The following is a 24,348-nucleotide window of genomic DNA, read 5'->3' on the forward strand; positions in this document are numbered from 1 at the left end:
ATCGGAGTCCTCTGAAGGGAGTATTCCCCAAAGAGTCACAGTTATGCACTCCTCCTTTTGATTTAGAGAGATGAAAAATGCACTGAGAGTTGAAGTTTGTGAAAAAGAATCTAGTTCTCTTAGTGTTGTGTTGCAGAGTGCCTCATGGGAGTGACTTGAAACTTAACAACAAATTACTTCCTTTGTTCTTAGATGATGATACACATGTCACAGCAGGTAACATCTGAGAAGAGGCATTCCCTTCCCTGTTGTACCAGCATGGGTTAGCTAAGGACCAGTGAGAACTGGTCTAAAAAGGGTGCGGCTTTCTGAATATACCTCAAGTAGACTTTTCCAATCATCTGTAATGCAGCAGTTTATAGTTACTTAGGACTGATTCCCACTTTACCCTTTCTCATGTGGGAACACGTGTAATCAGACTTCCCTTTGCCTGTATATTATATAGGTGACAGCAACTGAAGGGTGCTTCCTAGCATATGTGTTTGCCCTTTGCCCTACTGAGTATTCCCGCATGGAAAACATCTTCATTAGAGCCATCATTGCTGACTCACCCTCTACTGGTGCTGCTTTCTCCCGAGTTAATGGATTGCCACTCCCTGTCAACAGCTTCCCCCAAGCTGTGGGAGTAGGAGTGTCAGTCTGTTTGCTATGGGGAAAGGAGCCATGGGTGGTAAGCAAGTGAGCAACAATGGCTCTAGCTGAGATGCTCTCCATGCCTAGAGTACCAGCTAAGGCAAGAGGAGAGTGAGCATGCTGTGAAGTGCTCTCTAGTTGCTGCTCCTCTCTGTATTAGCCATTGAGGAAGGGACCCTGTTTTCTTCTTTTGGAGGACAATAAAAATAGAGACGTGCTTGATTTTGCTTCCTTTGTCAGAGGATAGTATGTGCATGCACCCTTAGAAGCGGCTTCTGATTTTAAAAAATGTTTTAGGTGGTGGCCTTTTGAAGGAAGAGCAGATTCCTGAAAATAAGGTGACCCCTAAAACACTAAGAACTTCATTTTTTTCTCTATCTCTTAACTAGATTACTACAGGCTACAACTTAGAAGATGACCGTTGTGAGTGTGTAGCGCTTCAAGATTTTAAGGCTGGTGAACAGGTAAACTCAAGATTTGTGTGTGTCATTTAATGCTTGAAGTTCTGTATGTAAAAGTACTGCACATATATAGCTGTCGTGAAGAAAAGAGGTTTCATACAATTGACTGGCTACTTAGTAAATATAAACAGTTTTAATTTAGCTTCATGAGTCTTGCTAACTTGAACTAGAAATGTTCCTTTGAGATAAATATGTTGTTACTAACATAGGGGAAGCATTGTCTGAGTAGTAATAGAAACTACAACAGAAACTGCAAAGGAAGAACAGTCTGTCTCCATCTAAAGCAGCCTTACCCTTTTGCCATAAGTAATTCGATCATTTTATGCTGTGAATGATGCCAGATTGTTAGAAAGGTACATGTATCTTGGTGAGGTTGCTTAAAAGACCTGACCTGAACATCATTGGTTGGACAACCATTGTTTGTTCAGCATTTTGCTATTTGATGTTATTTAATTCTCATTCAGCAACTTCCTGACTTACCACTTACCTGTCCAGAAAATAAAAGATGATGTCACTAACCCATTCAGCTGTCAGGTTCCATTTTTCAAGGGATATATAGCTCCTTTTAACAGCCATCAATACCTGCCTTCAGCATTCCATTCTAATATCTCTGAGACATATGTCCAATATGGTATGTTGACCATTAATTCCTGAACTTCTCAGCTATGGAGCATAAAGAACTGTTTGTTAGTCTGTTGATACACTGTGCTGTCACAAGAGCTTGAAGTGGTCAGTTCACATAAGTTGACAGTGGGCTGGTTTTCACATAATGCTAAAACAATGTTTAGCACTACGTGGATGAGCCTAAACTAGCCCAAGCAGAGCACTGGGCTTGCGCACTCCCACTTCCTTTTCCTCCTCCCCTGCGGCCAGGAGAAGGTCTTAAGACAGAATTTCCAGCTGGCTTATTACATATGAACCAGAAATCATGGTTTAAAATGTGTTCTCTTTTATTTGTTCAGAACTGATTACAACAAGCCCTTACTCTCTTGGTCAAGCCATTTGATAGTCCTGTAAGAACCCTCTCAGCTCATGGTACTGAAGTACTGGGAAAAAGCTGCATTTATGTGTGAACTCTGTTGCTCTCAAATTCTGGTGCAGCATGCTGTTCTGAAGGCAGCCAATAGAGGAGCATCAGACACATGAAGATAGAGGCCTATGTGTACTAGTCCAGAACAGAAATGTATTGAGGCTTTGATCAGTGTCAAATGTTTGCACAAAAGCAATTTGGGTATGTGTGTGAAAATTTGCATTGTGTATCATTTGAAGATAGTGTTTTCACAAGTATTGTGTTTTGTAGCACTATAATATTGGGGTGATTTTTTTGGACTAATGTGCAATTTGTCATTCCAAGAGTTGATCCTAAGCTATTTTTCTGCCCCTTCACTTCTCTTTTCATCCTCCCAGATTTACATTTTTTATGGCACTCGGTCAAATGCTGAATTTGTGATCCACAGTGGGTTTTTCTTTGATAATAATTCACATGACAGAGTGAAAATAAAGCTTGGAGTGAGTAAAAGTGACAGGCTGTATGCTATGAAGGCAGAGGTCTTAGCTCGTGCTGGCATCCCAACGTAAGTTAGACTGAAAGAGACTGCATTTATCTTAAACATTTCAAGCTTTAAAGTCCGGGAGAACATTATAGCGTAACTGTTGTTCAGTAATATAGGTGGAGTCTAATATCTCCCTCCTATATAGTTTTCTTAAATTGCTGTTATAAAGCATGTTTACCTGTTATAAAGCATGTTTGCCAGCATCCTTAGAATCACTTAATTATCTGTTAGGGGATGGGGGAATGGGCCAGTTTGCTATTTTTACTCTCTGCTTCCCCTCATTATAGAAGTGCTGCCGTGGTCTATTTGTGACCTTTAGTGCTTCCAACATCCTTCATTTTTGAACCATAAATTCAAATTCATTGTGTTAGTTTTGAAGCATAATCCTTTTAATTCAGACTATTGTATGATATGCAGTCGCTATTTGTGGGTTGGATTGCCAGCCCTCTTACTAGATTGCATAGGATTTCTTATAATGAATTTTTCAATAATTACTGACACTCAGTATGTCTTAGGAGCACTGTTCACAGTTTGAAGCTTGGAAATGAGATTTGTGTAGGTCTTGCATGGTGACAACTGTAGGCATGCACAAATTTTAATAGTAATATTTTACTTGTCTATTATAGAGGAGAAATTGTTTGACGTTTATCTTGGAGATGTTGGAATAGCTTCAGTTTAATGCTTAGAAATTGGATTGACCCTTTATATCACCACTACAAGAATAACTGTGTTATAAATTAAGGGATTTCATATTTCTAAGCTACCATAGACTGACTTCTCATTCCCTATTTTTGTTAGTTCCAGTGTCTTTGCCTTGCACTCAACGGAGCCTCCGATCTCTGCTCAGCTTCTGGCTTTCCTTAGAGTATTTTGTATGACTGAAGGTAAAAGCAAACAAAAAAGCAACACCATACAAATATTTGTATCTGATTTGTTCTGTTGTGTTAAGTCTCAATCATGAAATGGGATTAAAAAAATTTCAATCTTGCAGGCAAATGCAAAAAAATTACTGGCCCACAAAAAAAATAAAAATCCTTGTTGGCACACACAACACTTTGCTAGATATTTGTGACACATGTAAGGCATGGGAAGGCCAGTTTACAAAAGCTTTCCTTTCTGACTGCCTAGTGGGAAGTCTTTCTTGCCAGAGTGAGTGGCAGTTTACAAGGCTAGCTTAGAAGCTAAAATATATCCTGCATGGTTTTTATCCAACTTTTCCAGTCTCAAAGAGATGCTGTAATGAAAAAGATGGTAAATTGGAAAGATAAGTGTAAAAGTGAACCAGCTGTTCACCTCTTTGTCAGTGGTGAGACCTCCTTAGGCCTCAGTCTGGGAGTAAGTCTCTTTGAACTAGTGGGTCCTACTTCTGAGCAAACATAAATAGATCATGATGCCTGCCTTATTCATGGACAAAACAAGTAGCACAATTACTGGGTGTGGTTCCACTATTGTTTTGAGCTTCAGCTCAGGAAGTTTGGAAGGAAATAAGCTATGCAAGCCCTCCTTATTAATGGGTCACATTTTTAGCCTGATCAGTAGCCAGAACAAATGGAGTAATTGCCAACTGTACTTTCTCCTCTTGGCAGACGAGCTGAAGGAACACTTGATGGGAGAGCATGCAATTGACAGAATCTTCACTCTTGGCAATTCTGAATTTCCAGTGAGCTGGGACAATGAGGTGAAACTTTGGACATTCCTTGAAGCGAGAGCATCCCTTCTGTTGAAAACCTACAAGACCACTATTTCAGTAAGATTTCACATACAAGCCTCACTTTTCCTGATCTCCCGAATACTGGTACTGAGAGTTACCCTTTAAAAGGTATTCCCTTCCAGTGATGCCTTCCTTCTCCAACAGGAACTATTGCCTTTCTTCTTCTGTGCCAGATAGATGTTTAAAGGTGTAACTTCATTACCCAGCTGCAACACTGTAGATTATATTTAGCCCTTGATTTAAAAAGTGGATCTGAGTTTGTCATGGGCCATGATCCTGAGAGTGCATGCTGGGTTTCTTGCTTTTATCTTCCTGACAGCAGCCTTGAGCCGCTTTACAAGCATCTTTTGAAACTTGGGCGTTGTGAAAACAATTCCTTACTGCTTTTTTGTGTAGTTGGGGTGGGGGAACAGGGAAAGGTTTGTTTAAGCTTATTTTGGATTTATAAGCACTTTTCGGACAATCTCAGGCAACTATTCTGAAGCCTCTCCATGGACACAGAACCTCTTGCATGTTCTTAAAGAGGTTCTTTGAATTTCAAACACCTCCTTTGTTAGACGTCCACTGACTCCATGATTCTGAAACAGTCCCATGCTAAATGTTACCTGCTGTCTTAAATTACTCTGCCTGTACTCCCTTGCTGCCCCTCGTGCCTGGAACACCTTCATAATGCCACCTTTCCCCTTCATATTCAACCTCCAAATCCACTTCTTCAATGAAGTCCTTAGCTTGTTCCCTCACTGTTCATTTCCAATTGCAACAAAGTCTAAAAAAAGCTTTGTCAAGTTTGGGACTGTACGTTCCTTGAGGAACCTGCTTTTTCTTCATGCCATGTACATCAGCTTTCCCCACTTGGTGCCTCCAGAACTTTTTGATTACAATTTTCAGCATTCCTGACCACTGGCCATGCTGGCTGGGGTTGCTGAGAGTTGAAGCCCAAACATCTGGAGGACATCAGGTTGGGGAGGACTGATGTACATGATAACAGTGATGCGATGATTAATACAGCATAATACAAACCTGATGGCATATGCCACTTACAGAAGTATAGCCAAAGTAATGCTTATATTTTGATGAATATGTTGTGTTTTATTTTTTTCCCCTTGCCCTTTCAGGAGGACAAATCCTTTTTAGACACACAAGACCTTGCCTGTAACGCGACAATGGCTATTAAATTGCGTTTAGGTGAGAAAGAAATTTTGGAGAAAGCAGTGAAGAGTGCAGCTGCTAATAGAGAATGCTACAGTAAAGAAATGGCAGAAGGAGCTCTCCTCCCCAAGTATGAAGAGAGCAACATTGCCCTGCTAGAGAACACTGTGGCAGACTCAAGACTCCCAATTGTCTTGAGAAACTTGGAGGAAGAGGCGGAGGAGCAAGAGGACTTAAAGATTGAGGAAACCATTGGTGCAGAAGCGAATGGATTTGTGAACGGTGACCATTCTTTGCTTAACGGGACCAAATCAGAAAATGAAAACCTAAATCAAGACAAAAGCAGCAGAGAGACTGAAGATGCCAAAGAATCTTCTTCAGACAGTACTGATGAGGTTAAAGAATAGCTCTAAAATAGTTTTGACTTTATTGTGAAATTGAAAACTAGCAGGTGTTCTTTTTTCTTTTTCTTCTTTGAACAGTGATTTACATTGGTGTTTCCTAACAGTTCTTTCTGCAGAGGAAAATGTTTTTTGCTGCTTTATAATAAAAGAAAGATTTTTAAGTTATTTAAAAGATTTAGCATCCCTTTTCTATTAAGGTTGCCATCTTGCTTTTGGAGGATAGGGTCAGGAAAAAACGAAAAAAGATACCTTTGCACCCCTTGGTTAGGAATATATGTTTACTTCCTAGGTTCAGCTTTATCTGCTGTCTTTCTGTTCTGTTTACTCTGACTTCTAACATTCAGAGCTTGTTTTCCACAATTTGCCCAAGGAGGTGGCAAGACTTGACTGACAATTTGTTATAAGTAGAAAACAGAACAGCACAAGGAGCAGACAGAAAGACTGAAAAGTTGGGAGAGACTGAGGCTTCGTAGAGCCAGGTACACTGACTGCTCCCTAAAATGGTAAGATGGCAACCTTATTTTCTTTAGGTTTCAAAGGTTGATAAAGAATACAAATTATATTCTAATTACAGTGGTTTTCTAAGAATTTTGGTTTATTTCGTGGTTTGGTTTACTGTACAAGAAACTTTATTTCCCTCCCCCTTGAAATCATAGTGCACAGCTACGGTACATCCATTAATATTTTTTTAAGCTTGCCTTCTTTCTTCCCTATTTTTGAAGTGGCACTGTTTTATTTGGTGAAGAAGAGGTTGGAAGCAGATCAGCCAGACTACAGCTTTAAAACGTGTTGTTCAAAGTGAGGTTGCTCCCCAGCTTTTTCAGATTTTCACAAATAGCTAGAGATTTTCAAAGCTACACTTTTGACTAAGAAAACTATTAAAAGTAAAACTTATTAATTTGTGTCTGCTACTTTTCATTAATGTTGCATGGCCATAAGCACATGAGCATGTTTACTTGTAAACTAATTTTACATTTCAGCTTGAGTCAAAGCCTTCAAGGGAGCTGGTGTAGAACTGGTAAGCAGCAGTATTTTTTGGTGTCACTGATACTTAAAGCCTGTTCATTTGGGGCACAATTCAGAGAGAGTGAGATGTCCCATTTCCATCAGCAGGTTATTAGTGGTTAATTGCAAAGCTGGGCTGAAACAGGCCCTGGACACTTAGGAATAGGGGTGTTCTTTAGATTCAGCTGAATCATGAACCGAATCAGGCTGATTCAAACTGATTTGCGAGATGTCTTGAGTCGAAGCAGGGCTCCTCTGAAGTGGTCTGTTGCAGGATTTAGAGTTACATAGACAGTGTGTCTCCAACAATTGATACATTTCTCCCTATTCTCTCCATATAAGGAAAACACCAGGGTGCAGGAGAGAGGAGGGGGTGTAGTTTTGTGACTGGCAGCTCTAGTTTCTAGTAATAGTGAATGGTTTTACCAGGGCTCTCTAATCCCAGGATGATGGGGGGAGGGATGTTGAAGTAATATTATCATAAGATTGATCCAGTGTTTGGTGCACTTTGCTAGGTCTCTCTCCCAGGAGCAGGGACGTTAAAAAAGTGTTTGGTGAAGTCTGTGGGACCTGGGGGTGTGCAGTTACTTCTGCCTCTATGCTCCACGTCCATCATCGACCCATGTCCTATTCATTGAAAACTACAATACTAATTACTGCATTTTCCAGCAAAGGGCCTAGAAGTTAAACGCTTTAAAAACCTAAACATTTTAAAAACTCACTGCCTAAATTGATACCCTGTGGTGTGGCTTGGCAAGTGTCCTGGGGAGACTCTTCCATAATAAATGTTACAAGTACCACATTCAGGAAAAAGATGGCACTAGGAGTCAGCTTCTACATACTGGAGAGGGGGCTTCCAGAATATTCTCTCCCAGATAATTTGGGGTTTAATGACAATACCCTTGAATCAGACCCAGAACCCATGGAGCTGAACAAGAACAGATCAGCAGGTGGACCAGAGAGTTCTCTGCTTTAGCTGCAGCTACTGACCGTCCACATGGGGCACATCGCAGTAATCTATTTGCTAAATTAGCAGGGCATGGACAAAGCTGGCAAGTCTTTATCAAAGATGGGTCACAGCTGCCATGTCATATGACTAAGATTTTCCTGGACTATAGCTACCACCTAATAGCCAGGAATTTCTCCAGGATAGGTGACTCAGTTCCCAAGATCTCACACAGACCACCAACCATGATTATTTCTGTCCTGTCTAGATTTAATTTCAGTCTATTAAAAAAGAAAGAAAAAGATGGCACTAGGAACCAGCTCTCTTTTTCAGTCTGTTATTCCTCCAATACAGAGCAGCATGTCATGGAAGTTGTGCTGCTCCTGGAAGTGACAACAGTAACTGGCCATTGTTGTATTGAAGACACTGCACCATGGATGTTTTCTCCTCCCCCACCCCCAGCAGCTATACAGAAAGAGGAAAGGAATAAGATATAACCCGGTGGTATCTTCCCCCATTTACCCCAGATACTTCCCAGGATATACAGCAGCCATCACTCTGTCAGGTAGAAACAGAACTGCTACTGTATAGTAGTCCTTGAGTTCCCTATCCTTTAAAATCATCCAGAATGATCTGATGGTTAAATGTATGAAAAGCCATGGAGAGGTCTAGAACAGTCAACAAGGTCACCCCCCCCCCCCATCCGCTTTTGGAAATAGTGACTAACAAAGCAGGTTCTGTCTCAGACTCTGGATGCAGAAAATTGGTTTCCTCTAAAGAACACTTGAAGCTGATCTACAACTAAACACTCAATTTCTGAAAAAGGTATGTGTGAAGTTCTTCCGTTTGAAAGCAGGCTTTTCAACATTTATAACAAATGCAAATAACAGCCTCATTTTGATATTGGGGGGATGTATCCCTTCCTCAAGGAGGCACTCATCAAAGGTATCACAAATGACACTCACTTCTCCTGGCTTGATTTCATAAGCCAGGATGAGCAAGAGTCACGCGCATGCTCCTTTTTGGCTGAATCATACACCAAGGCCTTCAGTTTCAGCCACATCTTTGGCAACTTCAACTGAAATTCATCCAAGCATTAGGGAAATTGCCATCCTGGACAAACCTTGGGTCAGGCCAGAACTAGACATTGCAGGATAGGCATGCACAGGTATAGGATGAGGCGATACCTGACTTGGCAGTTGTACATGTGAAAAGGATTTCAGGGTTGCAATCAGCCACAAGCTGAACATGAGTCAGCAGTGGGATGCGGTTGCCAAGAGGGTTAATGAGATTTTAGGCTGCGTGAATGGAACCATAATCTCCACATCATGGGAAGTAATAGTTCTATTTCATTATGCTCTAGTCAGGCCTTGTGTAGTGCACTGTGCCCACTTTCGGACACTACACTTTAAGAAGGCTATAGACAGATTGAAATGGGTTCAGTGGAGGGCAATGCAGATAGGGGTATGGGAAACAAGTCTTACGAAGAAAGCTTGAAGGAGCAGGGTGTACTTAGCCAGGAGAAGAAAAGATTGAGCAGGGACACAGTAGCAGTCTTGACCTAGAAAGGGGCAAAGATGTTTCCTCTGCTGTCCCAGAGGGCAGAACTGAATCTAATGGGCTTAAGTTACAGGGAAAGTAGGTTTTGGTTGAATCCAAGAGGAACTTTAATGTTAAAAGCACTTCAACATTAGAACCAATTACCCTGTGGGAGCAGCAAGCACCCTTGCTGGATGCTCTAACTCTGGATTTCCTGCATTGAGCAGAGGGCTGGACTAAAGGGCCCGCAACATGCCCTCCAACTCTGAACGCTGATGAGAATAGCAGCTTTGTACAGTCTCCTTTTCTACAACAGTAAGGTCTAGTTCTTTTAAATGCTGGACATAACATAACATGACTTGAGTTTCTCCAACCTTGCAAACATCCACTAATGAAGTAGCGAGTGACAAGCTCACAGTGAGATCAAATCCTCCCAATTATGCTATATTCGATTTTACCCAGAAGAGATGCGGGGCTTCAGTTTTTGGTGGCACCCATGAGCATCTTGGAAGGCAGCCCTCCCCCCGCCCAAGCTGGTGCCATCCAGATTTTTTGGACTACAACTCCCACCAGTCCCAGCCAGCATGGCCAATTGTTGGATGATGGGAATTGTAGTCCAAAACATCTGGAGCTTCTCAATTGTTGTTCTGTCAGGTTCCAGCCTAAGCAGCTGCCTTAAATTAGGTATCTTGGTAAAAAGGGATCTGAGTGAAACAATGTATTTGAAAAGTGCCTTGCAAACATGTCACAGCTTCCATAACAACATTTTCACAGACACAGAAACTAAACGTCGAAGTCCTCTTATTGCAACACAACACTTGCATTTTGAGCATAACCATACAGTAATACCATATGCATAGTGCCTGTGCAGAGTGCCTTTCACCAATTAGTAACTGTACTCCTATCCAGAAATGAAAGGGGAAGGTTTCCAGGCATAGCTGAGCTCGAGAATTTTAAAATTTGAATCAAAATGTAGAGCTTATTGTTTTTCCTCTTACATTAGTTTGGGAACTGACTTTGCCATTTGTTGTTAGTGATATTTATGGGTCAGTTAGTGACGTTCCTATTCCTGTGTGATATTTAACAAGGATTACGCAAAAGTTAAATTTCTCTGCTGGAATATTATTAATTAATGCCCCACCTTTTAACAATACAACACAAAAGAAAAAATATAGCCTGAAAATTAAAAAAAAAAAACCCTAACACACAAACCCAACAAGTGTTAAAAACAAACAGCCTGAAAAAGCAGCAGAATACACAATAAAATCAACATTTTTAAAAGAACACCTTAGTGCATAAGTTTCATCTGCCAAGGGCCACTCCAAACGTTTTCTCCATGGGAACCAATTTCTTGTAAGAAAAGGGGTGTGTAAATTCAGTACAGGCACACAGTGAAACAGGTGAGAATATTGTTTTCATGCTTTTTCTTACACAGAAACCTTTCTGTGTGGGAAGTCTTTGAAGCAGCCGTAAATATGGAGAGGATGTGTTACATTTTATTGCTCCATATTTGGCCATAGATAAAATGGTTTGGTTTTGTTTTTTAAAAAGCAAGATGTAAAGAAATAGTGGGGACCTACTACTAGGATAATGGGAACCTAGCGGTTTCCAAAGCAATGAAAAATAGGCAGAAACGCTCATTTCCAGGATGGTGCAGGTCAGCAGAGCTCAAGCTCCACTGTCTTGTCCCATTCTGGAGACAAGTGTTGCTGCTTGTCTCCGGGGTTCTTTTAGGAACTGTGAGTTCCTCTTGTGCTCATGGTAGGTCCCACGAGCACAATGGAGCCAGCAGAGGCACAGTGGCAGTGCTGGATACTGCCCATGGTAATCAGTATCCACAGCCCTATTGCCAAGCATAAATTAAGTAATTTCTCTGCTTCAAGTTGCATTAAAAATTGTATTAACCCTTTTATTCTTAAACGTTTTCAGTGCCTTATTTGGACGCTCTCAATCCCATCCCTAATAAATGTGTGTGGAATAGTTTTCTATATTGGGCAGTGCACTTGAAAAATGAATCTGCCTTCCAAAACCTAGCTTGTAGGCTGCTGAAGAGACTTGAGAATAACTCTAATATCTAAAGTAGAGCCAGGGTGTCTTACAGCAATTAATTTAAGTGATTGGATGCTGAGGATGGTTTAGTATAATTGCACACAGGTAGTAATTTATTAAGGTGGCTGTTTCTTTTGGCATATGTCAAAAAGGTCAGAGTTTATACTTTTTTTTTTTTGGACATTAACCTAGTCTTCTGAAACTCAGAAATTCTACTTTTTGGTCATTAATTTCATACATGCTGTGATGGTGACAATTAACCCACTTAATAAAGGTCAAGTTTCAATTTTTTCCAATTTCTGGAACACTTAACTTTATTCGTTCTTGAAAATGGGCAGATTACTGGATGATAAATAGCTATTAAATGAGTTCAGGAATGTGGCTCGGCTGTCAGGATAGCTGCCGAACAGTTGGCAACAAAAGGAGTAGAATTACTGTATTTAACAGGCCAAAGAAAGAGGGAAACAAATCTTCCTTTCATGGTTTTGCTATTAAAAATAATGTAATTAACACAAAGCAAACAGGCCTCGGTTTCACACAAAATTAAGAGTGGCTACGGATGGCCATTTTGATACACATCAGCACCTAATGTGTGATAAGCTTCTAGTTGGCTGTAATATACAGGACTATACAGGACTAACTATAGTTTATCTAAGTGCAGGCATAATGCTAAACTGTGGTAAATTAAATATGGCAATGAACATTGGTCTCCTCCTCCCATGCTGTCCCAGAGGAGGACAGCACACAAAATTAAGCTTATTTAAGGTAATGCTGAACCATACATTACATCCAAATGCAACCAGAGGAAATTGCCTTGGAGATTGGTTTCTCATTTCACAGCCAAATGGCTGTCTCTAGATTAGGCTGTTGCTATGAAAGCTCATGCCACAATAAGGAACATAAGGAAGCATAGGGATATGGAAGCTGCCCTATATCAAGTCAGGCAGGCAGAAGGTAGATTGGGATCTAATGGTAGATCTCTAGGTGATTAGAAGAAGATCTGCAAAGGTTTCTGACTCAATGGCCAAGCAATAATAAGTAAATGTGAAAAATTTATAAATATTCTCTGGTATGGCTGACCCTTTGCTAATCACTTATCACTCAGCCTCAGTGTTCCTCCCCTGTAAAATGGGAGTATTACTCGGTTGCATTTGACCCAGTCTTTGTAAATCTCTGCTGGTTGATCTCAGAGTTTTGTGTAGCATTCCTGATCCGTAGTAAGTCAGATGCAGATTTGCACTTGCATATGCAAGTTATTCCAGTGTGTGGCTCATGGAATGCAGGAGGTAATTGGCTCCGCCCCAAGCCACCATTTTCATTTAGCTCTGCCCTATCCAAGCCACTCTTTTGCATCTGGACCTTCTGGCTGGTGGACCACAGCGTTCTAGTAAAAAACCAAAGTTGATCTTCAAGCCTGATGTCTGCACTGACAAGCAATAGCTCTGCAAGGTCTCAGACAAGAGTCTTTCCTAGGCATACCCACAGATGCCAAGATTTAACCTAGGATCTTTCCCATGCAAAACGTGTGCTCTGCCACTGAGCTGCAGCCTTCAAAACTTGTTAGTCTTTGGCCCTGTTCAGACATCACACTAAGGCATGATGGTTAGGGAATTTCCGCTTACCATGACACGCTAAACATTAGCATGTCATGTGGGGGGAGAAAACCATGTTCCTTGTGGTTAGTAAGCCACCCCAGCTAACCACCCCCACAACAGGCTTAAGAGGTTCCAGGGAGGCTTACCGTGTCATCTGGTGGGTTCCCCAGTGATTAAAATGGGCTCCGGAGGACTTCTAGGGTGCAACTATAGAGTCCACTGCTAGAGCGTCCACCACTGCCAGCGATGCTCTAGCCACTGCAGGCTTTCTCTATGCTCCAGGGGCCCATTCATGATGCAGAGGATGACGGGATGCACGTTAAACATGCTGGGAAGATCCCTAGGTAACTATGGAAGGGGGGGTTTAATGGAACCACATGGTGCTGGGTGGTTCCACGATCGTCTGGTGCGCCCGCACGTCATGGTTTCACTACACCCCCCCTAACCACCCTCTCCCCCTACGAGGCTGAACAGGCCCTTTGAGTTGCCACAAAATTATTCACAGTATGTCTTCCTTTCCATGACTCCCATCCTATATTCTCCTTTTGTCAAAATCTGGCCAAATCTCACTAGCCAGCAGCTGGTCCTGTTTCTACTGTACCTTCGCAATTCTCTCACCATCCTTGTTACATGCTTATCTCACTTGAGAGTGTGATTTTTTTTCAGTTCATTATGTTCCAAACTGTTATTTAATTGAAGCTTTGGATGGCAAGTCAGTAGGTAGAGCACTGGGGAGAGAGGCGTTTAAAATACTCCAGCAGTATGCACTTTTAAAAAGAAATGATTCAGTTGAAAATTAGGTAAAGACGTCTTGCCCCTGGCAACACGCTGTCAGTTTCAAATTGTCTTGCAACCAAGCCCGGTGCTCAAACTGTCTTTAAAATTGTTGGCGCACACATACACTTTCTCTGGGGTCATGGAAAGCATCGACTGTTGTCATTTTGTGGGGGGGGATACATGTAATCTATTAGAATTATCCCACCCAATCTGGCCATAGCAAGCACTCAAGGCAATTTGCACTAACATCTGTATTAAACAAAACAAATTGCAAAAGCCCATCAAATAATAAAAGTGAGCAGTGAGTTTAGAGAATAAAACTATACCAGAAAGTAGATAAGCTGATAGCTTCAAGAAGCCTCTGACATAAAAAAAGAGAGGCTTCCACCAATGTCTAAAACATCATCTCAGAACAAGCCTGACAAAGCCCTTCTAGGAAGAAAATTCCAGAGAGGGTGCCAAGTCCTAAAAGACCATGAGAGAACTTCAGCTATTGGGTGGTATAGAAATGTAATAAATAAGACCATGCCTTTTTTGCTCAATGCAGAAACTAGGAATGGGAGAATCAACAAGCTAGACCTCATCAAAGTTCTCAAGAGTTCCACCTTGAAGTTCAGTCCACCTCATTCCCATCCCCAAATGTGAGCTTTTTATTTATCATTTATTACTACATTTCTGTCTGGCATTTTTCCTCTTGCAAGGAACCCAAAGGCGGTTTACATAGTCTTCCTCCTCCATTTATCTTCCGAACAACCTTGGGAGGTAGGTTAGGCTGAGAGTCAGTGACTGGCCCGAAGTCACCCAGTGAGCTTCATGATAGCGTGGGACTAGAACCCAAATCTCCCAAGTCCCAGTCCAACACTTTAACCACTACACCACGCTGCTGTTCAAAAGAGGAAAGTGCACATCTTTTAAAGTGCACACCAAATTGTGTACTTCCCACCCAACCCCATCGACTAAAGTGCGGAAAAATGTGGTTTTTTCTTCCAAAATGTGCATTTTTAAAGTTTGCATTTTTTTTGCAAATGCGATCGCAAGCTCAGGTATATGTGGTCTTTGCCTGAAAAATGTGTTCGTATTTGGGAGGGTGAACAGAATAAATTTGGATGTTTAATAAATTGAAACGGAATTCTCGTACCGAACGAGGGCTGAATGCTGGCAGATACTGGGGGGCAGTAGCAGAAGCCTCAGCCATTCCTCCTGAGCCCCTCGTTCTCCTGAACAAGCATCCCAGCAGCACTAATGTTTGCTTGTTGCTTGGCTGAGCTGAGTGGCTGAGTTGCCTAGTAACTTCCTCCCAACATGTTACAGACAGTGCTGTTGGGAATGGCTCCGGACGAAGCGAGCAGGCAGAGAGGCAAGCAGCCCAAGCCACACACTCCAGCAGCCTTTCCGTGTGCATGCATTGGGGGGGGTGCATGCTTGCCCTGCTCAGGGGTCGCAGGCTGGTGCCAGTACTTCTGCACTGCAGCATGTAGTGCAGCGAGCAGGCATCAGGTGGAGCAGTGTGTTCTCTATGGCAAAGTGTTGGAGGACAAAGCTGTGTCCACCACGTGGCCTGCCCTTCACCCCCTGTACAAGTAAGGCGGCCGTACGCCCTACTTTACAGAGGACAGTCTTGTATTTGAAGGGTTTCCAAAGGCCAGTCCTCTATTTAAGGTGTCCTCTGTGATGGGCTGTCCAGTCCAAGTCTGGTTTAACATCACAGGATCATAGGAAGGGTGAGGGGGGGGCCTTGAATTAGCACCTGGACGGCCGAGCGAGCAGCCACACCGCTCACAGTCTTATTTATAATTTATGTTATTTATTGCATTTATATTCCACCTTTTTTCCTCTTGCAAGGAACCCAAGGTGGCTTACGTTATCCTCCTCTTCTCCGTTTTTATCCTCACAACAACAACCCTGTGAGGTAGGCTGGGCTGAGAGTCTCTGACTGGCCCAAAGTCACATAGTGAGCTTCCATGGCCAAGTGGGGACTAGAACCCAGATCTCCCGGCTCCCAGTCCGTCACTCTCACCACTACACTACACTGGTTCTCTAAGTCTACGCTGGCTCTCCCCACAATGGTGGGATGTACTGTATTTCTTTTTATAGAATCATAGAATAGTAGGGTTGGAAGGGGCCTATAAAACCATCAAGTCCAACCCCCTGCTAAATTTGTTGCTGTTCAGTCGTGTCCGACTCTTTGTGACCCCATGGACCATAGCATGCCAGGCCTTCCTGTCTTCCGCTCTCTCTTGGAGTGTGCTCAAGTTCATATTCATTGCATCGGTGATGCTATCTAGCCATCTCATCCTCTGCCGTCCCCTTTACCTTTTGCCTTCAATCTTTCCCAGCATCAGGGTCTTTTCCAGGGAGTTTCTCTTCACATTAGGTGGCCAAAATATTTGAGCTTCAGCTTCAGTATCTGTCCTTTCAATGAGCACTCAGGGTTGATTTCCTTTAGGATTGACTGATTGGACCTCCTTGCAGTCCAGGGGACTCGTAAGAGTCTTCTCCAGCACCACAGTTTGAAAGCATCAATTCTTCGGCGCTCAGCCTTCCTTATAGTCCAGCTCTCACAGCCATACTTTACTACTGGGAATACCATAGCTTTGATTGTACGAATCTTTGTCGGCAAGGTGATGTCTCTGCTTCTTACTATGCTGTCTACGTTTGCCATAGCTTTCCTCCCAAGGAGCAAGCGTCTTTTAATTTCATGGCTACGGTCACCGTCTGCAGTGATCTTGGAGCCCAAGAAAGTAAAATCTGTCACTGCTTCCATTTCTTCCCCTTCTATATGCCAGGAAGTGATGGGGCCAGATGCCATGATCTTAGTTTTGTTAATGTTGCGTTTCAAACCAGCTTTTGCACTCTCCACTTTCACCCTCAACAAAAGGCTCTTTAGATCCTCTTCGCTTTCTGCCATTAGGGTGGTATCATCGGCGTATCTGAGGTTGTTGATAATTCTCCTGGCAATCATAATTCTGACCTGTGATTCATCCAACCCGGCGTTTCTCACGATGTACTCTGCATATAAGTTAAATAAGCAGGGTGACAATATGCAGCCTCGTCGTACTCCTTTCCCAATTTTGAACCAGTCGCGTGTTCCATGTCCAGTTCTTACTGTTGCTTCTTGACCCTCGTACAGGTTTCTCAGGAGACAGGTAAGGTGGTCTGGTACTCCCATCTCTTTAAGAATTTGCCACAGTTTGTTGTGATCCACACAAAGGCTTTAGCATAGTCAATGAAGCAGAAATAGACATTTTTCTGGAATTCTCTTGCTTTCTCCATGATCCAGTGAATGTTGGCAATTTGATCTCTAGTTCCTCTGCCTCTTCGCAACCCAGCTTGTACTTCCGGTAGTTCTCGGTTCACATACTGCTGAAGCCTAGCTTGTAGGATTTTGAGCATCACCTTGCTGGCATGTGAAATGAGCACAATTGTACAGTAGTTTGAACACTCTTTGGCATTGCCCTTCTTTGGAATTGAAATGTAAACTGACCTTTTCCAGTCTTGTGGCCACTGTTGAGTGTTCCAAATTTGTTGGCATATTGAATGCAGCACTTTAACAGCATCATCTTTTAGGATTTTAAATAGCTCAGCTGGAATACTGTCATCTCTGCTAGCTTTGTTGTTACTAATGCTTCCTAAGGCCCACTTGACTTCACTCTCGAGGATGCCCGGCTCAAGTTCAGTGACCGCACTATCATGGCTATCGGGGACATTCAGATCTTTCCTGTATAGTTCTTCTGTGTATTCTTTCCACCTCTTCTTAATCTAATCTGTTTCTGTTAGATCCCTGCCTTCTTTGTCCTTTATCATGCCCGTCTTTGCACAAAATGTTCCCTTGATATCTCCAATTTTCTTGAAAAGATCTCTAGTCTTTCCCATTCTATTATTTTCCTCGATTTCTTTGCATTGTTCATTTAAGAAGGCCTTGTTGTCTCTCCTTGCTGTTCTCTGGAAATCTGCATTCAGTTGGATATATCTTCCCCTTTCTCCCTTGCTTTTCACTTCCCTTCTTTCCTCAGCTACTTGTAAAGCCCATCAGACAGCCACTTTGCTTTCTTGCATTTCTTTTCCTTTGGGATGGATTGAGTTGCTGCCTCCTGAACAATGTTACGGACCTCTGTCCATAGTTCCTCAGGCACTCTGTCTATCAGGTCTAATCCCTTAAATCTATTCCTCACCTCCACTGTATATTCATAAGGGATATGATTTAGGTCATACCTGAATGGTAGGAATGCAAATCAGAGCATCTGACACATGGCTGTCCAGCCTCGTCTTGAATGCCTCCAGTGTGGGAGAGCCCACTACCTCACTAGGTAATTGGTTCCATTGTCGTATTGCTCTAACAGTCAGGAAGTTTTTCCTGATGTTCAGCCAGAATCTGGCTTCCTGTCACTTGAGCCAATTATTCCGTGTCCTGCACTCTGGGATGATTGAGAAGAGATCCTGGCCTTCCTCTCTGTGACAAGCTTTCAAGTACTTGAAAAGCGCTATCATATCTCCCCTCAGTCTTCTCTTCTCAAGGCTAAACTTGCCCAGTTCTTTCAGTCTCTCCTCAGTGGGCTTTGTTTCCAGTCCCCTGATCATCTTCGTTGCCTTCCTCTGAACCCTCTCCAGTTTGTCCGCATCCTTCTTAGAGTGCAGTGCCCAGAACTGGACACAGTACTCAAGATGAGGCCTAATGGGTGCTGAGTAGAGGGGAACTAGTACTTCACATGATTTGGAAGCTGCACTTCTATTAATGCAGCCCCAAATAGCATTTGCCTTTTTTGCAGCCACATCACATTGTTGGCTCATATTCAGTTTGTGATCTACAACAATTCCAAGATCCTTCTCGCTTGTAGTATTGTTGAGCCAAGTATCCCCCATCTTGTAACTGTGCTTTTGGTTTCTTTTTCCTAGGTGCAGAACTTGGCATTTATCCCTATTAAATGTCATTCTGTTGTTTTCTGCCCAGCACTCCAGTCTATCAAGATCACTTTGATAATTTGATAATTTTCAAATTATAGCAGTCATTTCTGCCTTCGCTTCTGTACATATAATTTAGTGTATGTGTCTTTTATGCAAAACTGTGTCCTCCGTTTTGACAGTGACTGGGTTTGCACAATCACAGAGGGAAAATAAGCCACCGTGGCTTATTTTCCCTTCCCACGTGTGCTGGTTGCAAGCTGTCTAATAAGCATATATGTCCTCACCAGGCATGGGTTGTCATGATGTCTGAACCTGGCGAGGCTGGGAGACTCAGGAGGTTTACAAACCACCCTTAAACTCCAGAATAACTATGGATTTCAGAGTGGTTTGTAAACCACTCCAGCCAGCCACCCTTGCTGGGTTCAGATGTCATGACAACTTGTGCCTGGCGAGGGTAATTTTGCTAATTAGGTGGCTTGTGACCAGCACATGCGGAGAGGGAAAATCGCTTATCTTCCCTCCATGATCTTGTGAACCCAGCCATTGTATAAGCGGCCATCCTATAAGCTAGACGTCTGCCCTGGGGTGCAGTAGGGGTGCAGGTCATCTTCCCGCAGCACATAGTTAAACTATGGAATTCACTTCCACACGATGTAGTGATGGCCATCACTTTTGGATGGCTTTGAAAGGGAATTGGAAAAATTCCTGGAGGATAAAGCTATCAATGGCTACTAGTCCTGATAGCTTTATGCTACCTCCAGGAGCAGAGGCAGTAAGCCTATGTACACCAATTGCTGGTGAACATGGGGGGGGGTGCTGTTGCACTCGTGTCCTGCTTGTGGGTTTCCTGTGGGCAGGTGGTTGGCCACTGTGTGTACAGAACGCTCAACTAGATGGACCCTTGGTGTTTTCCAGCATGGCTCTTATGTTTTTATGTGGTCGCAGTGCCAGCACTGAAGTATGATCTAGCTGCCAGTCCGATCAGCTTCTGTACGCTTAAGGCGGATCATCATCTTGCCCATCACTGCAGGCAGCAAATGTCTTAGGCTGGCCCTGGTGTGGAGTACATATGAGGGAAGACAATCCCCAAGATATCCTGGACCCAGATTAAAGATTAGAGCCAGCACTTTGAATGGGTCCCCAGGACCTCCTGGAAGCCAGCTTTCAAAATGGTTATAAGCTTGTTCTTCCTGGCTGAACCAATTGAGAGGCAGTGTAGGGTAAAGGTCAGAACGTTGGACCAAGATTGGGTGACCTCGGGCCAGTCATCACAGGGCTGGCCCTACCATTAGGCAGAGTGAGGCAGTCACCTCAGGCAGCAGATTTGGGGTGTCATAAAAGGGCAACAAATGGTTAGTTATTTACTTTTATATTATTATATTTCTACTGCCAAGGATGGGGAGAGGCAGTCATGGAATGTTCTGCCTTACATACCAAAATACCTTGGCTGGCTTTGGATACTATCAACCTTGGGTGGGTGGACCATTTGCTGCTCTGCCTCAGGCAGCAAAATGTCTTGGACCAGCCTGACCTGCACCACTCACCCTACCCTACCTCACAGGTTGTTGTGCAGATAAAATGGGTAGGATTTGTTGGGGGAAGAGACCAATGTATGCCTTGCATGTAAATACATTCAAGCAATAACTGGGCTGCTGTATTCTGGGCTGGGAGATGGAACTGTGGCAACTTACTCCCTGCGTTATTGTGACATAAGCTTTTGCAAGCAACAGCCTCCCTCATCAGATGGAGGAAATTGAAAGAGGAGTGAGTGCAGTGCCGGCTCCAGGTTTTGAGGGCCCTTGGGCAAGGACATCCCTCAGTGGGCCTCCTCTCTCAATGAGTCTGCCTTCTTACCACCATTGTCACCAGTTGCTATTGCTCCGCATCTTCTTCCTCATCATGACTTCTGAATTGAGCAGGGGGTTGGACTCGATGGCCTTGTAGGCCCCTTCCAACCCTACTGTTCTGTGATTCTATATGATTACCACTTGCTTGCCTGCCTGGGCCAGAGCAAGAGGCAGGTGAATAGACAGGTTGCAATGGTGAAAAGGAAAAGCAACTCGAGGGGGCTCTTGTCAGTGGACCCCTACTGAGGTGTGGTCCCTCAGCAGGTGCCCCACCATGACACAGGTCATGACAGAGGGTGGGGGGAGAGAGGGAGAGAAGGGAAGTGAACCATGAAACTTTAAATCCTGAAATTCTGAATCTGCAAAGCGTTTGTTCCCCCATTACTTTTCTCTGTTCGTATCTATCGGGCATAATTAGGGTCCTGATGAGGTGTGCTTCACATGAGTGTGCATTTCCTGATACTTATTACAACTTTGAAGGAAAGGAAGGACAGAGTAAAAGTGTAATGTACACTCATGTGAATCAGTCTTCAATTCCCAACCGGCGAAAGCACTATGAAGGCATCAGATGTAGGGTTTCATTTCCCCTCCCCCTGCCCCCCAAAAGGAAAGTTCAGTTTTAAAATGTTGGTGTTGTGTCTTCTTCTTTTTTTTTGTCATAAGAACTCCACATTATCACTTTTCACCCCATTGAATCCTGCTGTTTGAAGACAGGGAGACGCCTCAAAGGCATATCAACTCTCAAAATGTAGGAATGCGGTTTTGGATTAAGTCTACAAGCTGCTTCAGTCCTTTCGGCTTCAGTGGGAAAAGCCGCTTCGTAATCTCTAGTAATGACCCATTCTCACTAAAGAACAAGCGCTTGTTAAAGGTCATTTTAGCTGAGCGGAGAATACTGTTTCCTTTCCCAAGCACTGTCATCTTTCACTTTAATTAATCTCCAAAGTGTAGGCTGATGGCAGTGGTTTCAAATATCATAACACTGGGAGAGTGGACTTCCAGTGACATTTTTATTGAAAAAATGTAAATCATATTTTGCTAGTGAAGTAATAGAGGTGTTCATTAGCAAGAGCTAAATTGCTGCATCGCACCTGTGGAACTGCATCTGGTGCCTCCTGAATCTTAAACGAGGCAGCGATAATCAGCAGTTTTGGATGAAACCTCCCAGCCCAAGTGGGCTCCTGTCAGAAGGAGGTGGGAAGGCAAGCATAAGATAATGCCTTTATACTGTGGCAGGCTGTTGGTCTGGCTAGCCTACTATTGTCCACTCCAGGGTTTGTGTCCAGTGTTGGTCCTAGTTAGAATAGACCCTTTGCAACGAATGGGTCTCATTGGATACAACCCATTGGATACAACCCCAGGAATCCCCTCCCTTGTGAGGTTTGCCTGGCACCTACATTGTATTCCTTCCAGCGCCCTGCGAAGACCTTTTTATTTTCCCAGGCATTTTAGCTTTCTAGACTTTTAGCTTTGCTGTTTTAAATCTCTGTTTTGAATCTCTGCATTGCTGCTAGGTTTTACTTTGGTTTTATTCTGGTTGTATTGTTATATTGTGGTTTTAATGCTTTAATATTTTATATTGTTTTACTGTGTGCTTGTTGGTTTTAATTTTTGTGAACTGCCCAGAGAGCTTCGGCTACTGGGTGGTATAGAAATGAAACAAACAAATAAATAATAAAAATAATGCGGCGCCCGCAGAGGCCTCCAGTGGTGCCCACAAAATTCTGCCTTCCCTGCCACTTTCAGAACATTTGTTTTAAGAAAAACCTTGGAAAACGTTAGTGCAATCTTCTTTCTCTCCATTTCTAGCCTTGCTCTTCCCTCTGTCCTCTCCCCTTTTGCCCTGCTATTTCCCTCAGCATCCCAGCCTCTAGTCTTGCTTCTTCTCTCCTCCCCCCACCTCTTTAGCTCACTTTTGATTAGCCAGGCCCCAACAGCAGCCATTATGTGACTAGCCACATCTGCCATGGGAGCCATTTTGTGGTGGTGCCCACAGTGGCTTCTCAAATTCCCAGATGTGCCCATGGGTCCAAAAAGGTGGGGGAACCCTGGTCTACTGTATCTGGTGGTGGTTCTCCAAAGCCACAGGCTAAGGCCTATGCTAGCGTTGATGCCTGAGGTCCTATTAACTGGAAATGCCAGGTGTTGAACTTGGGACTGTGGCAGAGGCCATGTGTTGCATGACAATGGCAATGCTGCCTAGAGAGCATGGGAGCTGGAGTCTAGTACATCGGGAGGGCATTAGGTTGGGGAAGGCTAGTCTACTGCCTCTTTTGGGATTGCTGCTCTCCTTCCCCCTCCACCTCATTTGCTAGAGCGGGTGAGTGTACAGCCAATGCCATCTTGAGGCCTTCCGTTTTTATGGCTTCTCAGAATGTGATTCAAGGCCAACCTGAGAGGGACAGACCTGATGGCATATGTTACAAACATCTGTGTTTGTGTTAGTCAGAAAGATGGAGTTCACAGTGCGGGTCATGTGATACTTGGACTGAAGCTGACATGTCAACTTGAAACTAAGTTCTGATATGATAATTATTATGGACAACTTGGATTGGGATCTCCAGAAGAAAATATGTCATCCTAGCATGAAACCCTTTTAAGGTGCAATTCTATGCATGTTTCTACAAAAAAAGAGTCCTACAACTCCCAGCATTCCCGAGCCAGCCATGGCTGGCTGGAAAATGCATAGGATTATGCCATTAACTGTTGATGCTAGGAACTGTACCCAGGACCTTTATACATACAAAGCACATATTCTACCACTAAGCTTATAACCCAGGGGTGGAAAAACATCTGTGGTCCTCCAGATGTTGTTAGACTACAACTCCCATCACTCCTGACTTTTGGCCATACTTTCTGGGACTGGTGAGAGTCAGAGTGCAAAAACATCTGGAAGCCTACAGGACACCTGCTGTAACCCCTGTTGTTTTCTTCAGGATAAATAGAAAAAGAATTAAGTGGATCGTTCTGGTAATATCAAACCTGTTAGATGTGGGAAGAAAACACAGCATCTTCTCTCCTGTCCCCATAACTCGAACTATGCTAGAACCATGCAAAATAATAAAACAAAAACAAAACAAAACAGCCTGTTAAATTTGCATAATATACATAAGTTGCAGAATTTAGTTTGGATCCTTGGAATGGAATGTGGATCTGTATTTATTTAGCATAAAGAACAGACATTGATATCAAAGGTGATTGTGAAGGTTTGAGGCCTACAGAGGTAAAGGGGGAAAAGGTCAGGCTTAGAGGCCTGGAGTTTTCCGTGGGATGGGGGTAACCCTGAGAGGAGTAGTTTCATTTCTCCAGTTAAGTGTCAGTTTCATTTCTCCACTTAAGTTTCATTTTTTTCAGGTTTGAAGTAGCACATTTGGTTTTGAGGGAGGAGGATATATATACAGAGTGTAAGAGAGCCAGTGAGAGTCAGAGACAGCCACAGTCTGAAGGGCGAGCAGGAAGAAGCAGACTGGAAAAGTCTAAAGACAGCTAGGGTAAAGGAACGTGCATTTTGCAACTTTTATTTTCTTTCAAGGCCTTTTGTATCACTCAGCTCTATAATATAAATACTTTTGTAGTGGTTTGCTCGCTTTAAATTTACCAGTAAACTGTTGTGGTTAAACTTTGTGTCTAGAGTGTCAGTCACCCCACATCTACAGCCTAAACCCCATGTTACTAGGAAGGGGAAGTTTAAAAGGAGGAAGGTGGGACTCCTAAGGAGGCAAGAGATCCTTAAGGAGTTGCTCAGTGGGTCCAGGTCATAAGGGGAACCTTGACAAT

The 24,348-nt window shown here is 43.1% G+C and overlaps 1 protein-coding gene across 4 annotated transcripts in view; it reads left to right on the forward strand.

Annotated features, from left to right (window-relative positions):
• Positions 1-6,808, forward strand: part of SETD3 (SET domain containing 3, actin N3(tau)-histidine methyltransferase) — a 59,496-nt gene extending 52,688 nt beyond the window's left edge. For 3 of the 4 annotated variants that reach the window (XM_084839305.1, XM_084839298.1, XM_084839314.1), the window contains exons 9-13: positions 1,023-1,097; positions 2,502-2,668; positions 3,446-3,531; positions 4,234-4,394; positions 5,474-6,807. In XM_084839305.1, coding sequence (XP_084695431.1) covers positions 1,023-1,097; positions 2,502-2,668; positions 3,446-3,531; positions 4,234-4,394; positions 5,474-5,914 — 930 coding nt within the window. In that variant the 3' untranslated portion in view covers positions 5,915-6,807. Of the gene's footprint in view, positions 1-1,022; positions 1,098-2,501; positions 2,669-3,445; positions 3,532-4,233; positions 4,395-5,473 lie in introns of all 4 variants that reach the window. The other variant, XM_084839323.1, reaches the window with a different exon arrangement.
• The last annotated feature ends 17,540 nt before the right edge of the window (positions 6,809-24,348 follow it).

This window comes from Heloderma suspectum, chromosome 1 (assembly GCF_057233095.1).
Source record: "Heloderma suspectum isolate Gila_16-S chromosome 1, 16-S_ref, whole genome shotgun sequence".
NCBI classification, from domain to species: Eukaryota; Metazoa; Chordata; class Lepidosauria; order Squamata; family Helodermatidae; genus Heloderma; species Heloderma suspectum.